This window comes from Hevea brasiliensis, chromosome 17, assembly GCF_030052815.1.
Source record: "Hevea brasiliensis isolate MT/VB/25A 57/8 chromosome 17, ASM3005281v1, whole genome shotgun sequence".
Taxonomy (NCBI): domain Eukaryota; kingdom Viridiplantae; phylum Streptophyta; class Magnoliopsida; order Malpighiales; family Euphorbiaceae; genus Hevea; species Hevea brasiliensis.
In genome coordinates this window covers 52,102,302-52,123,390 of record NC_079509.1, presented here as the reverse complement: position 1 = coordinate 52,123,390, position 21,089 = coordinate 52,102,302, and the positions used below count along the sequence as shown (strand labels likewise).

At 30.5% G+C, this 21,089-nt stretch overlaps 2 protein-coding genes across 2 annotated transcripts; one reads left to right on the top strand and one right to left on the bottom strand.

Annotated features, from left to right (window-relative positions):
• The first annotated feature begins 6,175 nt into the window (after positions 1–6,175).
• Positions 6,176–6,550, top strand: LOC110672162 (uncharacterized). Its single transcript, XM_058139021.1, has one exon. The coding sequence runs from the start codon at positions 6,176–6,178 to the stop codon at positions 6,548–6,550; it is 375 nt and encodes a 124-aa protein (XP_057995004.1).
• A 4,068-nt stretch (positions 6,551–10,618) lies between these two features.
• Positions 10,619–19,202, bottom strand: LOC110672161 (oxysterol-binding protein-related protein 4C-like). Its single transcript, XM_058139546.1, has 7 exons — positions 18,961–19,202; positions 17,039–17,191; positions 15,931–16,176; positions 14,753–14,849; positions 11,611–11,896; positions 11,375–11,477; positions 10,619–11,001 (listed from the first exon to the last, which is right to left on the bottom strand). The coding sequence occupies exons 1-7, from the start codon at positions 18,961–18,963 to the stop codon at positions 10,747–10,749; spliced, it is 1,143 nt and encodes a 380-aa protein (XP_057995529.1). The 5' UTR covers positions 18,964–19,202; the 3' UTR covers positions 10,619–10,746.
• Between the last annotated feature and the right edge of the window lie 1,887 nt (positions 19,203–21,089).

The following is a 21,089-nucleotide window of genomic DNA, read 5'->3' as shown; positions in this document are numbered from 1 at the left end:
GAAGAGGTGGTCGGGCCAAGCGCGCAACCAGAACCTCCTAGGGTCTCCGTTCCAACTCGGGGGAGGATCGCACCATCAAGGCATGCACCTTCTTTAGGGAGGGAGAATCTTCCCCTGGACGAGCTGCCATCGATCTTGCAAGAATCCGATCTGCAATCGTTTGGCCAGGAGTTCAATATTCGTCCTGATTCGTATGAACTTATCCGGTGTCACAGCTATCATCAAGCTGATTACTTCTTTGAAGAGAATGACTTGGTTATGGTATATGAGGAACAGTTAAAGGCCGGTCTGTGGTTCCCTCTGGACGATTTCTTCAAGGAGGTCTTAAAATTTCACCGAGTATGTATTGCTCAAGTCCACCCCAACTCGTGGCGGATCTTAGTAGCCTTCCGAGGCCTGTGCCGAGCTAAGGGGATCAGACCTACGGCTAAGGTGTTCGCTGAATCAGCAGGCTAACTAGCCGAAAGGACGACGAGCACTGGTTCTTTCAGGCGAAGCCTCATTGTGGGCTCTTTACCGATCTGCCCTCCAGCCTTAAAAATTGGAAGAACCGCTTCTTCATTCTGAGGAGCAAAAATCCGACCTGCTTTGAGGACTTCCCCCGTAGCTGGTGGCACCAAGGGCCCTTGATTCCGAAGCGTATTACCTTGAACCAGGAGGAAAGCCTCATAGTGATGGAACTGAAGAATCAGGCTACCACTCAAAAGTTCTCCTGTTTAAATGCGGTGACTGCCGAGCTGCACCATTGGACCATACAGCTGATCACCGGCCAAGATCGCGAACTTCCGCTCTCTGACCTCAGCATTGGTATTTTCTACATCTCAGATCTCAGGACCTTAGCGATCTTACTGACCTTTTCTTTGCGCAGGTATGGCGGGTGGTGAGGGTTCCAAGAAGCGGAAGAAGGACAGAGAGATTTCCCGGAAAGTAAAAGAGATGAAGCGTTCGGCATTACTTCAAACACCCGGCCATGAACCTGGAGAGACACGAGGGGACCCGCCTCGACCTTCAGGACCACCGATCACAGAAGCTGTCCGATCTCCTCCTCAACGAGAAGAGCCGCCTCCAGCTCCTTCAGTTGCTCCAAGCACGGAAGGGGGTCGTTCTCGACCTTCTTCGAGGCCTTCTTCTTGTGGCGCTCAAGTGCTGATCGCTTCTCTGGAGAACAATCGGACTGTTCGGGAGAACCCTGATTTTGCCAAAGTCTTGGGGTCTTCTATCTGCCTTTGGGAGGATCGGGACAGACTGTCTCCGGACAACCTTGACGATATCCTGACTCGATCCATGAGCCTGAATGTGGAGTGTCTGGTGAACCAGCACATAGTTCGGGAAAAGGCTCATCGCCTGGGTAAGGAGATCGAGAAGAAGAATCAGGAAGTGGCTTCTCTCCGATCCCAACTCCTATCCACTCAGGATTACATATCTCAAGTTGAGGGGCGGGCGAAGTTCTATGAAGACAAGCTGGCCGAACAGTCTCATGTTTTGGCTGAAAGGGATCGTGCTCTCGGGGAAGTCCAGGCGCTTCGGGCCAACGAAGCTTCTTAGGTCGCTCAACTTATCGAGGAGCTTAAGGCGAAAGACGAAGAAATGGTGACAGGAATAGCAGGTGCTTATGTGAATGCTCACCAGGACCTTTTAGCCGAACTCCAGAAGCGTTACCCAGAGAAGGACTTCTCTTGGATGGCCGACCTGGCTCCCGGGGGCGAGGGTGAGGATAGTGAGGAGGAGGGAGAGGGTGAGCAAAATGTAGATCAGGCTGGGGGCGATCCCCCAGCCGAATAACTTGTACAAATTCTGAAATGAAATGAAATGAAATGACTCTTTTGTTCAATGAATGGTTGTGATCGGAAAATTTCTAAACACTTGATTGTCTGAGTATATTGAAATAACTGAAAGCAATTATTATCCTAAGTGTGAGAGATCGGAAAACACAACATGCATGAGATTGGTAAGGAACCAACGCTAAACGGAACTTAATTGAAAATTTGGCTTGAACATCTAAGATCGGGATCTTCATTAAACCGGATTGGAACCTTAGCTTGATTATTCCTAAACTGTTAAAAGGGAGGTCGACCATGAATACTGGCAGCAAGGCTCTAGTGTTAATTCAATTTCGTCTGACAAGAGAGATCGGGAATATAGTTAACTGGTCAGGATATTTGACAATTGGCTTGAGAGATCGGTGAATGATTGAGAGACCGGTAAGGCTTAGCATTGACTCAATTCTCTGTGAAGAGAGATCGGAACTGTGGTTAAATGGCAAGGAGAGACTTAGTGCTAGGGATCGGTTTCGAAGTTTATAGATTCTGGGGATCGGCCAAAATATGGTGTCGACAATTTGACTTGAATAGTACAGTGAATAGTAACCCGAAACACAAAATTTTGAGAACATCGAATTTAACACGTTAGAGCTAGCTAAATGTGAAGTTAAGTTTATTTTGGATTTATTTTAAGTTCTAGTACTGAAACATTGTAAAATTGTGTGTTTCAGTTGAAAAAATATCGGGAAGGAACCCGAGGAACCGAGTCGAGGCTAAAGGACGACTCGTTTGAGGTTTGTGCACAACATATACTGTTATAATCATCTTTTGCACATCGTTTTGAATAATATGAAATGTTTGATTATGGCATTCTTATGATGTTTGATCTAAATTGTTGAAAGTTATTATGTATATTTGAAAAGACAATGTTTAGAAAATTGTTAAGATAAGTTTTGAAACCACAGTGTCATGACCACATATTTGAACACCTCACTAGCACGACTAGTGGGGGTAATTAGTTTTGAATTTTGATTCCTTCTCTGGAGAAGTGTTGAGGTGTGCCAGTAGAAGAGGATGTGAATGGATATCCATATATTTGATCTAGCTAGCCTTGTGATATGATTTCTCTTTAGCCTCTGGCTATTGAGATTCATGTGATTTCTCTTTAGCCTCTGGCTATTGAGATTCTATTTGTTTCGAATGGCGTGATCTAACTGTGGGTTTTATGAAATGTGTTTTGATACTTTGAAATGAACTTGGTTTACATGTAAAATCTCACAATGCATGATTGTATTTAATTTTCATGTTTAGCCAAATTTTTGAATGAATGTGCTTTAAGTTTTGCATAAAGATTATTTTAGTATATTGTACACCACTGAGTCCTAGTACTCAGCAATAGCTTTTATTGTTGTCGCAGATACAGAGACAAGAGGAGCAGCAGACTGAGCTGCTGAGGTGTGTGAAGTCATCAGCTTAAAGCCTTCGGGTATAATTTATACCCTAACTATAATACTTCTTTTGATGTATATATTGCACATAAATGTATGGACATATAAAAGTGGGTCTTGAGCAGTTTGTATAAAATTTGTATAAGTTATAATATATATTGTGGTTTTAAAACTCTCTTAATGTAAATGTTGTAATAATGTATCTAAATTGTTTTGTTTCAAATGAAAGATGAATGATATTGATTGACAGTATTTTGAGAATTATTGAACTTGTGAATTTGAGAAATTGGTTGAGATTGAGTATGAAGTTGAAGCAGTGGTTAGAAAATTATTGGAAGTGCTTTTATTTCAGGTATTTGAAGAACTGGTTTTTCAAAATACAAAGGGAACTCTGTCAAAATTTTTATAAAATTTGCGTAAAAATAAAATGGGCCAAAAATATTAACTAGTTTTAGTTTAACTACATGTTTTAAGTACTTATTAGAAAATGCTCACCACTTATCAAAAATAAGAAAATTGTTTTAAAATCCCTTGTAGGATACTTAATGAGTTATCGGTAGGTGAAGTGCGGTAGTTCATTAGGTATTCTACGGGATCATGTTATGCCTTATAGAGGGGTAAGGTGTGACAATGAGGACTCACCTTAGTCTATTGTGCCACTGGGTCCGGCAAGGCCCATGGTTGCACCAATCTTATCCAAAGTAGCTCTTACTGGTGTACTGCATGGTTGTGATCTTTATGTTTGTGGTTGTTGTGAAGATGCAAGGTGATCACTCCTAACATGCTAGTAGCTGTCCTCGTAGACAGTGAGCCCTATGTGTGACAGAGTGTCCATCGTGTAGAAACCATAGTCTTTGGGAATAGTCATGGCTGCCTCTATGGTATTTTTCAGAAAATGACACAAAGAAAAAGGGAAGAAGAAATAACACAAGAGATTTATAGAGGTTCGACTATCTCAAGCCTACATCATCTCCTTAAAGCCCTCATTGAGAGTTAACTCTATTATAATTCTTTTTTGGGTGAAGAATAAATCCCTTACAAATATCACAAGAGCAAACTCTTACTTTTTTTATAAATCCCTTTATACACAAGAATAATTTAATGCTCTATCACACTTAAGTTACAATAAATGCTCACAACAACCTTGAACAAACTCTTTGAACTAAGAAATTATAGCTCAAATAATCTAGCTCTCAATAATCAATTATGGTAGCTCGAGTTCTAGAGAGAGAAAAGAAGAAAATCTTTTGAACATAATAAATTTTCAAAGAAATAGTTGTTGTAACTTTCCTCGAGCCATAAATGGTCTTTATTTATAGTTTTGGCAAGAAAATGACCATTGGGAGTGAATTAAATGCAAATATAGCCATTCAACCACCCAATCAAGTTGCAGAAATCCAGGTTTGACTGCTAAAGTCCTTACATTGGCTGCCAAAAGTTGGGGCGCCAAAAACTTACTTTCAAAAACTAAACTTCGGCTGAAGTGCTTTCCCGGACAAAAGTGCAAACAAACTTCAAAAACTCATAACTTTTTGACCCGATCACGGATTTTCAATCCATTTAAATCGTTAGAAAATAAATTTAATAAACTTTTTAATGAAAATACTTTCGAAAACAAATTTTCATTTCTCTATAGTGAAAATTTCATTTTACTCCCCTTGGTCAAGAAATAGTAAAAAATAGAGATACTAATAGATTTTACAATATCCTAGACTTGAACCAACATAACCAACCAATTGAAATTCAAAAGAAAAAAGAAAAAATTTATATTATAGTCTCCTTGATTTTCGTTTCAATTTCTTGCTCTTTTTCAATCTGATTTGAAGTAATTTCTTAATTTTAAACTTGAGACCTATAATCTAAACACAAATACTTTCAAGGTAGATTTGTAGCACACTAATTGTTTATTATCATCAAAACATGGATTAAGACTCCTAGGTCCAATAGTAACATTTTGGGACTAACGAGGTATGTGAGAGAAAATCTATCTATTGTGGGCAATATTATTATGGGTTTTATTTTCAAGTGCAGAGATTTGAAACTAGCAAAAAAGATAAGGACAGCCTAATTTTATTGATTTGACTTAGTGGGTTAGGCTTTAATTTTAAATTTGAAAAAATATATATGGGCCAAGAGATTATGGGTTTTGATGGAAGGCCCATAAAAACTCTTAACTTATAAGGCTAGATTCGTCTTTTCCTAACCCAGATCTCATCTTCTTCTTTTTAGAGAGCATTGCCATTAACCTTGGGTTGGTTGAAAGGAGAAAACTAAGCTAAAGTCAAGAACCTTGATCATCATTGGATTCTTCCAATTCAGGTTCATCAATAGATTCTTCTAAACCAAGTTAGTTTCTTATTAAATTCAACTTTAATTCATTTTTGTGTTTTAAACTTTTATGCATGTGATTCTAGGATGTTTTAGTTGAATTATTTCAACATGTAGTGTTAGGATCATGATGCATGAACTTAAAATTATGTGAATTTTTCATAAAGTTGAGAAAATTGCATGAATTCTGTTGAATTTTCTTCAATCCATGTAAATAATTTGTTATGCGTTATTTGTTTATAATCTAGTGTAGCCACTAAAGTGACCTTTTTCGCTGAATTTTTAAGAGACATTGGTAGTACATGATTTTAGGGATGTCTCAAATTTAAGGTGTTGATTATATATTAAATTTTGAGATTATACATATAAAACATATGATTGGAAATGAATTAATTTGAGTAATTTGTATACCCAAAGGTGATAAATTTATAAAGATTAGGTAAATTTCTAAATCGCTTTTATATAAAGAATTTTTAATTACATACTATATAATATGACCAAAGGTGTTTATAAGGTGATGTGCTAAATTCTTAGAAATAATGCTTTTCTATGGCTTGAAGTGCTAGAATTATCCGATATTATGCTAACATAGCTGCATTGTTGTCTTTTTAGCCACCTTTTTTTGTTAATAATAATATGATGACTATTGAAATATTGACTGGCTCTAACTACAAGGCATGGAAAAGAGATGTTGAACTTGCTATGGAGTTAGTAGATATTGATCTTGCTATGGTAACTCCTAAGCCAGTTGATCTTGCAAATGCTAGTTCTGCTACAGAAAAGCAAGTGCATATAGCTTGGTATAAGTCAAATCGTATGTGCTATTTGACTATTAAAAAGTCAATTCCAGAGCATTTACTAAGTGGTCTTTTAGAAACTACTATAGCAAAAGAATTTCTCACTCTAGTATCTCAGAGGTACAAAGTATCAATCAATGCTGAGATTGGTACACTCTTGAAACAACTATATTCAATGAAGTATAATGGGGTGGAGGAGTTAGGGAGTACATTCTGATGATGGTCCATATTCAAAATAAACTAAAAAATCTAGACATTATTCTTCTAAATGCTTACATTGTCCATCAAGCCTTGAATACTTTACCTCTAGAGTTTGGGACAATTGTAACAACTTACAATTCAAAGGAAGAACCCCAGAATGTCAACGATTTCATTGCCATATGTGTTGCTGAGGAAAACAAACTGAAGGTAGAGCATGCTAGTACTACTCTACTTGTGTCTAAACCTTACTAAAAGATGAAAGGTAAGAAATTCAAGGCTTCTACTCCTAGTATTATTCAGCATCACAATAAAGAAATTGGTTAATCTACTATTGTTGCTAGTCCCAATATCACTAAGAAAGAAATGAAGTGTTTCTTTTGTAAAAGGAAAGGTCATAAGAAAGTTGAGTGTTCCAAATATAAACTTTGATTAGAGAAGCATGAGAACACAAGGGTTCACAATCAAGAGGAGACCAAATAAGGAGGAGTTAAAAGCTCATAGTTGGTAATAATGAAGAAGTGGAAGTAGAGTTTATTGGAGATGTTTATTTAAAACTAGACTTTGATTTTAAGCTCTTTTTGGGATATGTTTTATATGTATTGTCTTTTAAGCAAAACTTAATATCAGTTTCTATAATAGACAAACTGGGTTATGCTTTTGAGTTTAAGGTAGGTTGTGTAAATATAGCTTTTAACTTAAAAGTAGTTGGTTGTTGTATTTTTTCATATGGTTTGTATAGACTTTGTTTAAGATCAAATAAAATCTATTCCATTTCATATAATGTAAAGCATGTTATTGCCAAAAGATCCTTAATAAAAGAAAAGGATAAATTTTAACAACTATACCTGAACTTATATAGTTGTAACACTACAGTCCTTCAACTTTAAAATGTAACATAAAACCACCTAAACTTTTAAATTTTGCATAGTGAAATCCTTCTAACTTTCAATTATTGATTTTCTAGTTAGAAACTAATATGAACAGCTCCCACATGGTGTTTTGTCAATATTTCTCTCTCATCTCTTATGCAAAGCGTAAAATTATTCTCTTTATACATGAAAAATTATTCTATCTATAGAGAGGAGAATGATTCAATTTATACATGGCTTAAGAGAGAAAAGAGAAATACCGACTAAGCTCTATGCTAAAATTGTCCAGGTCAGCGTCTAACTAAAAAATCGATAATTAGAGATTAGAGAGATTTTATTATGCAAAATATGAAAGTTGATGGGGTTTTATGTTATATTTTTAAGTTGAGTGACTGTAATGTTACAACTACATAATTTCAGGGATGGTTGTTAAAATTTATCCCAAAAGAAAAGTCTTCCATGTTGTGGCATAAACGACTAGGCCGCATTTCTAGGGAAAGGGTAGAAAGGTTAATTAAGAATGGTATCCTACCTACTCTTGACTTTAGTGGCCTAGAAACATGTGTTGACTACTGTAGGGGTAAGCTAACCAAAATTAAGAAAAAAGAATCTACTCATACTTCTAACATTTTAGAAATAATTCATATACATATAAGTGGACCTTATTCACCCACAATATGCAATAATTATTTTAAAACTTTTATTGATGATTTTTCCTTATATGCTTATCTATTCTTAATTAAAGAAAAGTATGAAGCTCTTGATAAATTCTAGATTTTTAAGATTGAAGTTGAGAAATAGTTGGGAAAAGTCATCAAGTTAGTTAAATCTGACTGAGGTGGTGAATATTATGGCAAATATGGAGTAAGTGGATAAATAAAAGGACCATTTGCCAAATATTTAGAAAGACGTGGGGTAGTAGCTCAGTTTACTATGCCAAGTAGTCTAGAACAAAATGGTGTAGCTAAAAGGCAAAATCGCATCCTTCAAGAAATGATGAAGAGAAGGATAAATTTTGACAACTATTCCTGACCTTATCTAGTTATAAAATTACAGTCTCTCAACTTAAAAATGTAACATAAAACCCCATCAACTTTTAAATTTTGCATAGTAAAATTCCTCTAATCTCCAATTACCAGTTTTTCAGTTCGACGCTAATCTGGACAGTTCCAACTTGGAGATTAGTAAGTATTTCTCTTTTCTCTCTCAAGCCATGTATAAATTAAATCCTTTTTCTCTCTATAAATAGAATAATTTTTCATGCGTAAAGAGAATAATTTTACACTTTGCATAAGAGAAGAGACAGAAATGTCGACTAAGTGTCATGCGGGAACTATTCACATCAGTTTCTAACTGAAAAATCAGTAATTGAAAGTCAAAGGGATTTTACTATGCAAAATTTAAAAGTTTAGGAGGTTTTATGTTATATTTTAAAGTTAAAGGACTATAATGTTACAACTATATAAGTTCAAAGACAATTGTTGAAATTTATCCGGTGAGGAGAATGATGTCTAAAACCAATCTCCCAGACTATTTTTAGAGGGAGGCCATTAAAAATGCATTATATATCCTCAATAGGGTCCTAGGTCCCTAGTAAGTCCATGCTTAAGACACCATTTGAATAATGGACTAGAAGAGAACCTAGCTTAAATCATTTTTGTGTTTGGTTTTGTCCTTCAAAATACATTTTTATAATCCCATTGAAGGCAAATTGCAATCAAGATCAACTCATTGCTATTTCATTGGGTATCTAAATTATTTTAAAGGCTATAGATGAATAAATTTCAACAACTAACCCTAAACTTATATAGTTATAATACTACAGTCCTTTAACTTTAAATTGAAACATAAAACCCCCTAAACTTTCAAATTTTGCACAGTAAAATCTCTATGACTTTCAATTGTTGATTTTTCAGTTAGAAACTGATGTGAATAGCTTCTGCATGCCGCTTTGTCAATATTTCTCTCTTCTTTTCTTATGTAAAATGTAAAATTATTCTCTTTACGCATGAAAAATTTATTCTGTGTATAGAGAGAAGAAGGATTCAATTTACACATGGCTTGAGAGAGAAAAAAGAAATACTGACTAAGCTTCATGCTGGAACTGTCCAGATCAATGTCTAACTGAAAAACTGGGAATTGGAGGTTAGAGAAATTTTACTGTACAAAATTTGAAAGTTGATGGGGTTTTATATTATATTTTAAAGTTGAGAGACTGTAATGTTACAACTAGATAAGTTCAGGGAAAATTATTAAAATTTATTCAGCTATAGATTCTATTGTAGAGAAGGGGGTTCTAAAATTGTAGAATGACAAGCAGCTTAGAATTTATTAATTACAAAAGTTTTGTCCTTCAAATTAATTTTCTATATCAATAAATTATTTAAAATTATAAGAAATAATAAATAAATATAAAATTATTATAAATAATAATTAAGCTAATTATAATGTTCATTCTTCTATGATAAAAGATATGTATATGTACATAAAAAATTATATTTTTAATTCTTATATGTTGTATAGTAAATTAATAATTATATATCTATTTCAATAAAAAGTAAATAATATGATATATAACTTTATTAGTAATTTTACATATAAATTGGAATAGCTAAAAATAATTTTACCAAACATTTAAAATATATTAGTTATAATCAACTATTACCAACTATCAACTGTATTCAACAGCTAATACCTTATTCGGTAACAACTTTTAATGTAACCTTTAGTATTTTGACCTTGCTATCAACTGTATTCAACATCTAAGGCCCTGATTGACAACAATTTTCAAGGCAGAGTTTAGTATTTTAATACTAGTCAAAACATTACCTTTTAGAGGGTAAGGGAATGGTTATGAAACATTAATCTCCTAGCTCTTTAGAGGTTGAGGGAGTGTAATATTTTTGCATTTAACCGAGCCAAATCTACTTCCTGTTCCCACACTCTGAAGCATTACAACAAGAAATGCATTTGGAGACCTCTGAATTGAAGCAGCTGAAAGTATATATGATCTCTAGTAGGTAGGTAGAAGTAAATTCATAGTTGTAGAAAGATTAGTGTTTCTCTTTGGTTCATTTGATTCCAATCAATACTCAAATTGGAGACCATACAATTTTAGTATTACTGAGTTGAAACTCATTGATAAAGATTAGCATCAATCAAGAATTAATAGCTAGATGGCCTTTTCACTGTAATGTTTGGTGTGCAAGAGTTGAAAGCTTAAATGATATATTTCTATCTATGTTGATTTTGATGCATGGGTACATCTTCTAATGTGAATTCCATTTATATATAGATGATGTATATAATTAACAAAAAGATGATTTATTGTGATTAAAGCAACTCAAAGGGGGACAACAATGGGAGCTGGTGGCACCCATGTGTGAATAGGTGAGCAGTCCCAACCACCTTCCTTGGTATAAGATAAATTGAAATGTTTAGGAACCCAAGTTTGTCCTCTTGAATTCCTGTCTTTCACAAGTTCTCTCTGTTTTTCCTCAACAGCTTTCTTTACTTCCCTTGCTTTCTCCCAGTTTTTGCTCTGTATCCCTTCACTAACTGCACTCCACACCGCAGCTGATTCGCTTGACAAAACTCCCTATTTAAACAAAATCAGCTCAAAATCAGGTATATGTCTGAACAAAGGTCATTCATGATGTTCTTGCACCAAAATAATCAGTGACCTTGTTAAGAAACATTACAACCTGCCGTAAACTGACATTTTTTGCAGTTTAGTTTGCACTACTTTCATGCTTTATAGCCCAAATTTTCATGGTTTTCTGACACATGACTTGCTATGGGTTGTTCATTTTTTGTCTTGTAAATCCATTTGTCTTGGTTTTTTTTACTGCCTAATTTAGCTTGAATACTCAATTAGAAAACGAGTAAACTCCTCGGCTCCAAGGTCTCAAATTCCAATTAGAGCCAAATAAACTAAAAAAAGAAAAAGTGTTAAAGCAATGTTGAGGTACCTGAGGATCCTTAACTGTTGGAGTTTTCAACCCTGAGATTACTTCTTTTGCATTGTAAATAACTCTCTCTTTCCCATTATTGGTGTCCTTCACTGTCACAATGCTGCATTACAAAATTAGCAAGGAAAGCTCACATCATCAATTATCAGCAAAACCATTTTGATGAAATAATTAAACGATGAATCAGGGCAAAAAAAAAGAACATACTTTTTCATGTAAAATAGATGAATATATACCTGTTCCAATGTCCCTTAACCTCATAAAGAGTCTTCATAGAAGAGGATCGGTAGATCCTTCCTTTAATGGAATGGGCTCCTCTGTGTCCTAAGAAAGAATTGGTTGAGTAACATAGCTCAGCTTCAAGGCTAGTCTCCTGGCAGTGGATCTTAACATTGCCAACCCAATCAAGACCAGGTGGTAGAAATTTAATCAACAAACTTGGTGAATTCATCGCATAAGTTTCTCCATGATTTAGGAGCTTAAGCTGCTTTCTTCCATGCACTTCAGCTTCCACTTTAATCCCTATAATATTTGGATTTTTTTTTTTGGCAAAAGTCAGCTCTGCAGTTTTGTTTTAGTACATTAGAAAAATTTTAAAGGGATAAGAGCATAGTAGAAGATAGAACAAGATTTTCTTTAGGGAAAAGTACAATTTAGTGCCCTATGCTTTTGCACTTTTCAATTCAACGATTGAAAAAAATTTCGTGACAAATCGAGTATTTAACTATCACACTATTAACACTTTGGGGATTCAGTGGCTAACGCCATTAATTACACTAACATGGTATCCAGATGTTAGTGTGCCCTGATGATGTGATGCTGACATCATCATGCCATGTTAGACATGGTACTATGTCAACATGACACATTAGCATCATCTAAGCACACTTAATGGAGTTAGCCACTTTTTTTCTCAATTTGCTAACAGCATGATTGTTCAATACTTGATTTGTCATGAAACTTTCTTCAATTCTTGAATTGAAAAAGCACAAAAGTAAAGGATATTAAATTGTACTTTTCCTTTTCTTTTTCTTCTTTGCCTATCATTGAATTATAAGATAAGATATACGTCACAATAAATTTACAAGAAGAGAAAATCAAAATACAGCAGATTAACTGAACAATCAACCTATGAAAAAACTAGAAATCACTAAAATATATAATAACCTAACAAGAAAGAAACTCTTAAGAAAATAGATCATATCTAATTCACCCTCAAAAGCTAGTTAAGGGGAAGGAGTGCCTAAAACTTTAAAAAGAGTACAATATGCTTATCCCAAATGGAGGCCCAACATCGATTGGAAAGGAGAAAGGAGTGCTAAAGGCTTTATAATGGGACATTAACCCTATCCCAAACTGTGTAAGATATTAACATAAGCATATTGAGAATGTATATTCACTACCAAAAAAAAAAAAAAAAAGATAAGCAACTAACCGAATCAGTTGCTAATCCATTAAAATTAATTACTAATCAATTTAGCAGTCAATTCAGTTGATTGCAATGAGATTGGTTACAAATAGCAACCGACAATCAAATCGGTTGATAAATTAATTGAGTTAAAAAAAAATAAAACTTTTAGTAAAAAAACTATCGATTACTAACAATAACTAATCTAGCAATCGAAATCGGTTGTTAATAGCAATCGAAACATAATTAATTACAAAACTTTTGGTATCTTTAATTTTATAATTTTGCAACCATTTTGTAAATCGGTTGCCATTTGGAACTAATTTAGTGACCGAAAAGTTGGTTGCTAATTTAAAAAATAAATAAATTTTAAGATCATAAATAAAAAATTCAAATAAATAAATTTTTAAAAAAATTACTAAAATAATAAATTATTATTGAAAAGTTAGTACTGAAAAATTAATATAAAAATATTATAAAAAGATTACTAATAATAAATATTATAAAAAAAATATTAAGAAAAATTAAATATAAAAAGATATTCGTTAGATAGATTACTAAAAAAATTGCACACACACACACATATATATATATCATAACAAACAAATTACTAAACATTAATATTACAAATAATTTAGTAACAAAAAATATATTTGTACAAAAATTTTTATTTTATGCCAAAAAATAAATTAAATAAAAAAATGAGAAAAAAAAGACGATGAAGAAAATATATGAAGAAAAAAATAGATGAGAAAAAAATAATGAAGAAAATATGTTAAAAAGAAAAAGGTGATGAAGAAAATATATGAAGAAGAAAATAGATAAGAAAAAAATAATGAAGAAAATATGTTAGAAAGGAAAAGGTGATGAATAAAATACATAAGAATAAAAAAGATGATGAAAAAAAATGAGAAAAAGTGAAGAAAGAAAAAAAAGAGTAGTTAGGAAAGAAAATGGGTAGTGATTTATATATGAGAAATTAGCAATTGACTTTAGCAACTAATTTGTCCGTTGCTAATTTTTTTTTAAAATTGTGCAGTAATTTTTGTGGGAAAAATTTTGCAATTAATTTTTTTAATTTCAATCGGTTGTAAAAATTGATTATTGTTAGTAACCAATTCACAAATCAGCTGCAAAATTAATTACTAATAACAATTGATTTTAATCGGTTGCTATTAACAATTCGGTTGCATATAGAAAAATAAATAAATAATTAGTGAGAACTTTTTGTGGGAAAAATTTAGTAAACGATTTGCAATTGGTTATAAAAATCAGTTGCTATTAGCAACCAACAAGAAATCGATTACAAATAACAACCGATTTTATCAAGGGATTGCAAATTGATTCCTAACTTTAGTGCTAATTAAAATAATTCTTTAATTTATCAACCAATTCCTTAAATTGGTTGCTATTATCAACTTTAGCAATTGACTTTAAAATTGATTACTATTAATAATAGATTTTAGCAATCGATTTCTCAATTAGTTGCTAATAGCAAGCGATCTTAAAATCTGTTGCTAATTATATATTTAAAATTTTTCTAATATCAATTAATAACTGATTTAGCAATCAATTATAAATGGGTTACTAATAACAACTGATTTTAACAACTAATAATAAATCGATTGTTAATTATAACCAATTGAGTAATCGATTCTTGAATCGATTGCTAAATTTTTAAAAATTAACTATTTTACTAAAAAAAAAAGAATCACAAATCGGTTACAAAATTAGTTGCCAATAACAACTAATTTCAATAATTACAATAATTGGTTGTAAAACTGATTGCCTTTTGTAGTGATTTAATGGCTATTTTATATATATTTTTAACATTTATTACACTTTGTTAAATGTTAGAAATACTATAATAACAAAAATGGATAGTGGGTGAAAACCTTATGGCATAGAGAAGAAACTAAGCTTTAGTGTGGAAATACTAATGCCCTTGTTATAGTAAGAAGCTGAAATACCATAGAATTTAGGAACTGGATTGTGGCACCAAATCATCTCAATGTTTTCTTTCTCATCCGTTGCATGCAGTGCAGAAACTGGCGGGTGATGTGAAACCTGCAAGCATGAAGCAACAAAGTTTTAAATAATCTAACATTAGATTCACCTTGAAAATTAAAAATAAACAAAATTAGTTTCTTCCATGTGAATTGGATCTTTAACCATTTTAAGAACTCCTATAAATGGAGAATCTAATTCAAAATTTCAACATAACAATAACAATAACAACTAAGCTTTAATTCTAAATTAGTTGAGTTCGGTATATAAATCCTATTTTGTCATTCAACTCCATTCAACACCAAATCTGCATTAATATTCAAAGTTTGTAAATAATTTGATACTACTTCCCTCCATGTCATTTTAGCTAGGTCTCCCCTCTTCCCCTTTTCCTTCCTTCTCTTACTAACTTGTCACATTTTTCGTATTTGATTAACTTAATTCAAAGTATAGTAATATGTGTCTATAGTTAGGATAATTAAGTCTTGAATCATTCAAATAGATGTGGATTCCTCTCTTTTTTTATCTGCAAAGAGAGAATTCCATATCACTAGTGCGCTGCTAAATTTATTTGGTTTTTTTTTTTTTTGGTACATCAGAATACTAAATAATCTTTACACAGGGAGATAGCTCTCCTGTTCATAAATTCTCTATCCAACCCAGCAATGTAGATTCCTCTCTTAATTATAAGAAAATTTATATGTTGCACTCACGAGTTCAAGCCAAAGAAATAGTCTTATAGAAAGCAGAGGTAAGACTACTTACGTCAACCAGAGCTCACAAATGTGAAATATTTCATCCACCCTTTTCTTCTCTTATACTGCTCCAACCCTAATCTACATTGCAACTTAAGATTTATATTCTAATTTTACAATTTTATGTTGCAATTGATTAAATCATGATGCAAATCACCAAAGACTATCATACAACTAAATTTGTCGGCTTTTTTTTGCTAATCAAAATATTGTCATTTATGGGCTTTTCATTCTTGCCTAGACCGGATTTACTATGAACTCAAGAAACAATTATGTGAGACCCATATATTTAATAAATAGGTCCCATCATATATCTTGTGTCTTGGGTCATAGTAAGAAAAATCCTTACTTATTTACTTAAGTGTAATTAACTAAAGAGCAAGTACCTGCTCTAGCAGAACATTGAGGCTTCCCTTAGAGACATGATGAGTCTCTCCAAGAATAGGGTTGTAAGGTGCACAACCAAAGATAGTAGGACGAGTAAGAGAAATGCTCCATGCCACTACAGATATAAATCTTTCTTGTGAGTTCTCTGCACTGTTGCACTTATGCAGCAAATCTTCACCCACAGCATACACAGATTCACCATAACATTGGAGGTGTGACTTTGGAATGTTGAAAAGTGGTGGCAACTGAACTTGGAATAATGCAAAAATCAGTATAATGTCAGGCTCATCTGAGCAACCAAGGGCACAATTAGAATTTTATTTTTTAGTAGCAATGTTATCTTGAAGTGAACACTAATTTAGTTGAAGCTTTGAAGCACAGGGTTAAAATCTTCTCATGATCATGCATCTAAAGTTTGGTTAGAGTTAATTGGATTCTCATTTATGACACGGGACTTTTTTGTGCCTATAAATAGCCGAGTTCCTTCAAGGTCTTGGACATGGGAAGTGAAGTGAGATGAAAGCTAGAATTTCCATCCAAGTAAGTAGAGAAAATAATAAAGTGTGGGGGTATTGTACTCAAGGCATTAGTATGATTCAAAGTATGCTCTGTATTTGCAACATTGATGAATCTTCTACGTCAGAAATAATCATATTTTTATTGTGTTTTCTGTTCTCAAAAATTTGTCCAAATTTTCTAACATGTTTTATAAAATTTATTTGAAAAATGGATAATCACTCTTATTGTCTATATATTTTGAAGGGCCTTATTCAAAAAATATCATAATATAGTATAGTTAAGTAAGGATTTTTTTAAGAGCGTCAAATGCCATAACAAAATTTATTTTATTTATGACGAAAAATAAGTAGTTTTAACATTTGATATTATAAAAAAATCCTTAAAACTAAGTTTGCTTTAAAAATTTTTGAAGTATAAACAGAAATGAAAAAAAAAAAAAAAAACTTATTTCCAACCCAAAAATACTTAAAATTTAACTTCTGTAAAAACTTAATAACTTATGTGATTATATTGGAATTTCACTAAAATTTAATAAATCGAAATTTAGTGAATGATTGGGTGAAATTAAGCTAAATTTTTTATACTTGCCTGAAAGTTTGTGAGATCTGATCCTGGGCGTACATTTTTAAATAGACTTAAAATCCGTCGAACGAGATTAGGAGCTTGATAAACATCGGAGTCTCCCTCTAGCGATACCGGCTTCGTAAGGACAACCAGCGTCTCATCCTTGCCTTCTGTAACCTGCGAAACACAATAACAGATACCGACCAAAGTCAACCTTTTATCCTAAGAAAATAATAAAATAAGCGCCCCGTTCACATTTGAATTTAATAAAAAAAAAATTCGTGATACTGCACTTTTAAAAATTTTATAATATATCTTAACTCATATAAAATAAAATTAATTTATTTTTAAAATTTAAAAATTAAAAATGTGAATTTTAATTACTTTGATATGTCAATTTATTCACTAAAATTTAAAGGATGAAAAAATATTTCCCTTAATAATATTTTTCGTGTTTTCTAATATTTAGGACACTCAACAAAAATAATTAATAAAAAATATTTTCCTCATCAAAATAAAACTAAATCATTTTAAGAAAAATAATTTTTTTAAAAAAAAATTATTTTATTTTTTAAATTTTGATCATTTTATTAAAATATGAAAACACTTATATATACATAAAATAAACACATACCATTATATTCAAGTTATTTTTGTGAAACAAAAGAATCTTAATAATAAATACTTTCTTATGTATTAAAAATGGTTTTTCTTTAAGGGAGTATTTGGTTTGCCTGTTGGGTGCAGCTGATAGCTGATAGACATCCAAACAGGTGAACTAGAGTGTTTGATAAGTTTAAAAAAATAAAGCTAATAGCTGAGGGGTAACTGATATAGTACCCATCAATTGCAGTTTGTATCAGCTCTATTTTTAGAGCTGTTTCTCATCAGCTGATAGCTGATTTGATTTTATTTTTTATTTTGATCATATTATCCTTTTTTATTTAACTTAAAAATAAATATTATTAATACTTTCATATTTTTTATTTATAATTTTAATATTTTAATTAACACATTTCAACTTAGTTAAAATATTTTTTTATTAATAACGTAAAATATAAAATATTTATTTATATCTAAAAACTTAAAATTAATTATAAATTTTTTCTTTATCAACAATAATAATTACTTTATTATTTTATCTATATTTTTAAAATTATTTAATTATTTTTAAAAAATTTAATTATTTTCTTATTTTAATAATAAAATAAATGATATAATATAATAGATTAATAATTACATATTTATTTTAATAATATAATAAATGATATAATACTCAACTCAACTAAATTTTTATCCTAAAAATTTAAGGTCGGCTATATGGATTCTTTTTTTTTCACTCTAAATGATTTTGGGTTAAATTCTCGAAAATATGTAATACTTTCACATCATGATATAATATATATAAATGATATAATATGTTAATTTAATAATTGTATATTTAATTTAATAATAAAATAAATAACATAATATAATAAATTTATAATTTTATATTTATATTAATAACAAAATAAATTATATAATATATACTTTTATTAATAATTTCATATATCAACCATGATAGCTAAATATAATTTTACTAAATATTTAATATAAATTACCTATTATCAATTATCAATTAATAATAACAACTAACAATTATTAATTGAATATAACAGTTAAAAAGTTTTACTGTTTTTTCATTTAGTTGTCATTAACGTGTTAATCGAAACTATAATATAATTTCCTGCCGCCAAGTCACGCGAGCTTCTACCAGCAGCCTAAGTTTCTTCCAAAAAGAAGACGGCAAAAGCAAGATTCCCAGTCACGCAGTGAGGGAAATAATAACACGAAACGAAACTATTAGAAGGAAAACCGATTCGATCTCTAGAATTGAACAAAAAATATATCAGTGTATATATATATATATATATATATATGGTGGAAAATGATAGATATATACGTACCATATTGAAGAGATGAAGAAGCAAGAGGAGGAGGAGGCGGCGGCGGTTTACTGTAGATAGAGAAAGTACGTGGGGAGAGATTTTCTCTTTTGTATACAATGGAATACGAAAGAGGTAGCGGTTTTTATAGGCCTCAGCAAGGGAGACAACGGGAGGTGATGGCCGGCGATATAAATGACAGATAACTGTCCTCGGTACGAATCAAAACAAAATAGGAAACGATTGGCCAGCTCATGATATTTTTTGATATATTATTAAAATTATAATAAATGTGATATGATATATTATTAAAATAATAATAAATATGAGACGAGATGTTTCTAATTAAGTTTTAATAAATTATTTTTTTAATTAAAAAATTAAAATATTAATTTCATTGATTTGTTTAATAATAAAATATTAAAAATAATAATTTAATATTAAAATAATTTTTATTCATCATATTCTATAATTTCTTTTTTTTTTTAAATTTTATTTTAATTGAAAATGATAAATAATTTTTAATACTTAAAAAAGGAAAAATATATATTTTACTATTAAAAAATAATATTTTATTGTATTAAGATTTATCACAGTATAATTAGAAAGTATAATAATTTATTTAATCCAAATCTTAATTTAGGCTTATTTATCCTTTAACTGAGTGTACATAAGTTTATTTAGTCTCTTTTCTTTATTTACCCGATTTATTCAGTGTTTCCCATTAGTTAATATATTTAAAGCAAATAAAATTTTAAAGAATAAAAGAATTATATAGTTATATCTTTCTAATTAAAATAACATTGTAATTTAAATTAATGCTTAAAATGATTAGAGATTAAAAAGTAAATGGTTAAAAAATAAGAATTAGTTAACATATTTTTAAAAATATAAAAATTAAATAGTTAATTTTATTAAAGTAGAGTGAATAAATAATAGTTTTTTTAAATTTTATTATAAAATATAAAATTTTTATTTTAATTAATTAAATATATAAAATAATACAATTAAAAATTTCCCAACAAAAAGCATAGCCTAGGTTTGACGTCTTTTCCTTTTTGCTTTGAGAAGAACAAGGATGATTGAGAGCTTAACATCTTCGAAAAAAAATTAAGAGCTTAATTAATATTTAATCGCAATTAAATGAAGTTAGAATTAATAAATTGTTGATTATTAATATTATTTGATAAATATCAAAATAATATTATGTAATAAATATATTATTTACTATTTATAAATATTAAATTTATGTTATATAATTATTGATATTTTATAAATTTTTAACATATTAGCTTTTATATTAAAATTTTTCATTTTAATATTTCATCTACTCATCTTTTTTTTTTTTTTTTTTTTTAAACATCAATTAATATTACTTAATTTTAGAAGACAATTATTCTATAAAATTTCATTATTTAAAATATCGATAATAAACTTGCATTATTCTGAATTGGGGTTTTGCTAAATTTGAAGGAAAATATATATCACTATTGCATTTAAGATGTTGAAACACAGAACATGATTTTTTTTTCAAATAAAGAATTATTACATGTCATTGTCTATGATTACTACATATCTATAAAATCACATCATTTTATATAAAAATTAGGAAATACATAATAAATAATTAGAATTAAATTCATATTTAAAATTGTTTTTTATTAAGATTTGATGTTCTACTAACTAGATCATGATCATCTCGGATTGTAATTATATTGTTGGAAACCATTTAAGATGGTTAAACATGTTTGGATGATAAGTTTCTCCAACAAAGAGAATTAAATCACAACATTAATATGTGAGTGACGGCACTGAAGTTACGACTGTTTAGTGAGATAATATTTATACTAATGTTTAAAGATTGAGGGAATAATTAATAAAAAAATTATCTTTTCTAACTTTCAGACGTTAAGAGGGGTTTTGATTAAGGTCAATAAGAATATTATATTAATATTTTTATATTTAATAGTTATTTTTACTGAATATTTTTATTTTAACAATTATATAAACAGCTAACTACTAACAACTAATATCTAATAGTTGACGATTACTAAAATATCTAATCATTATTATAACTGTTAATATTACCGAATAGAGTCTTAAAGAAACAATGAAAGAATATAATAATAATAATAATAATAATAATAATA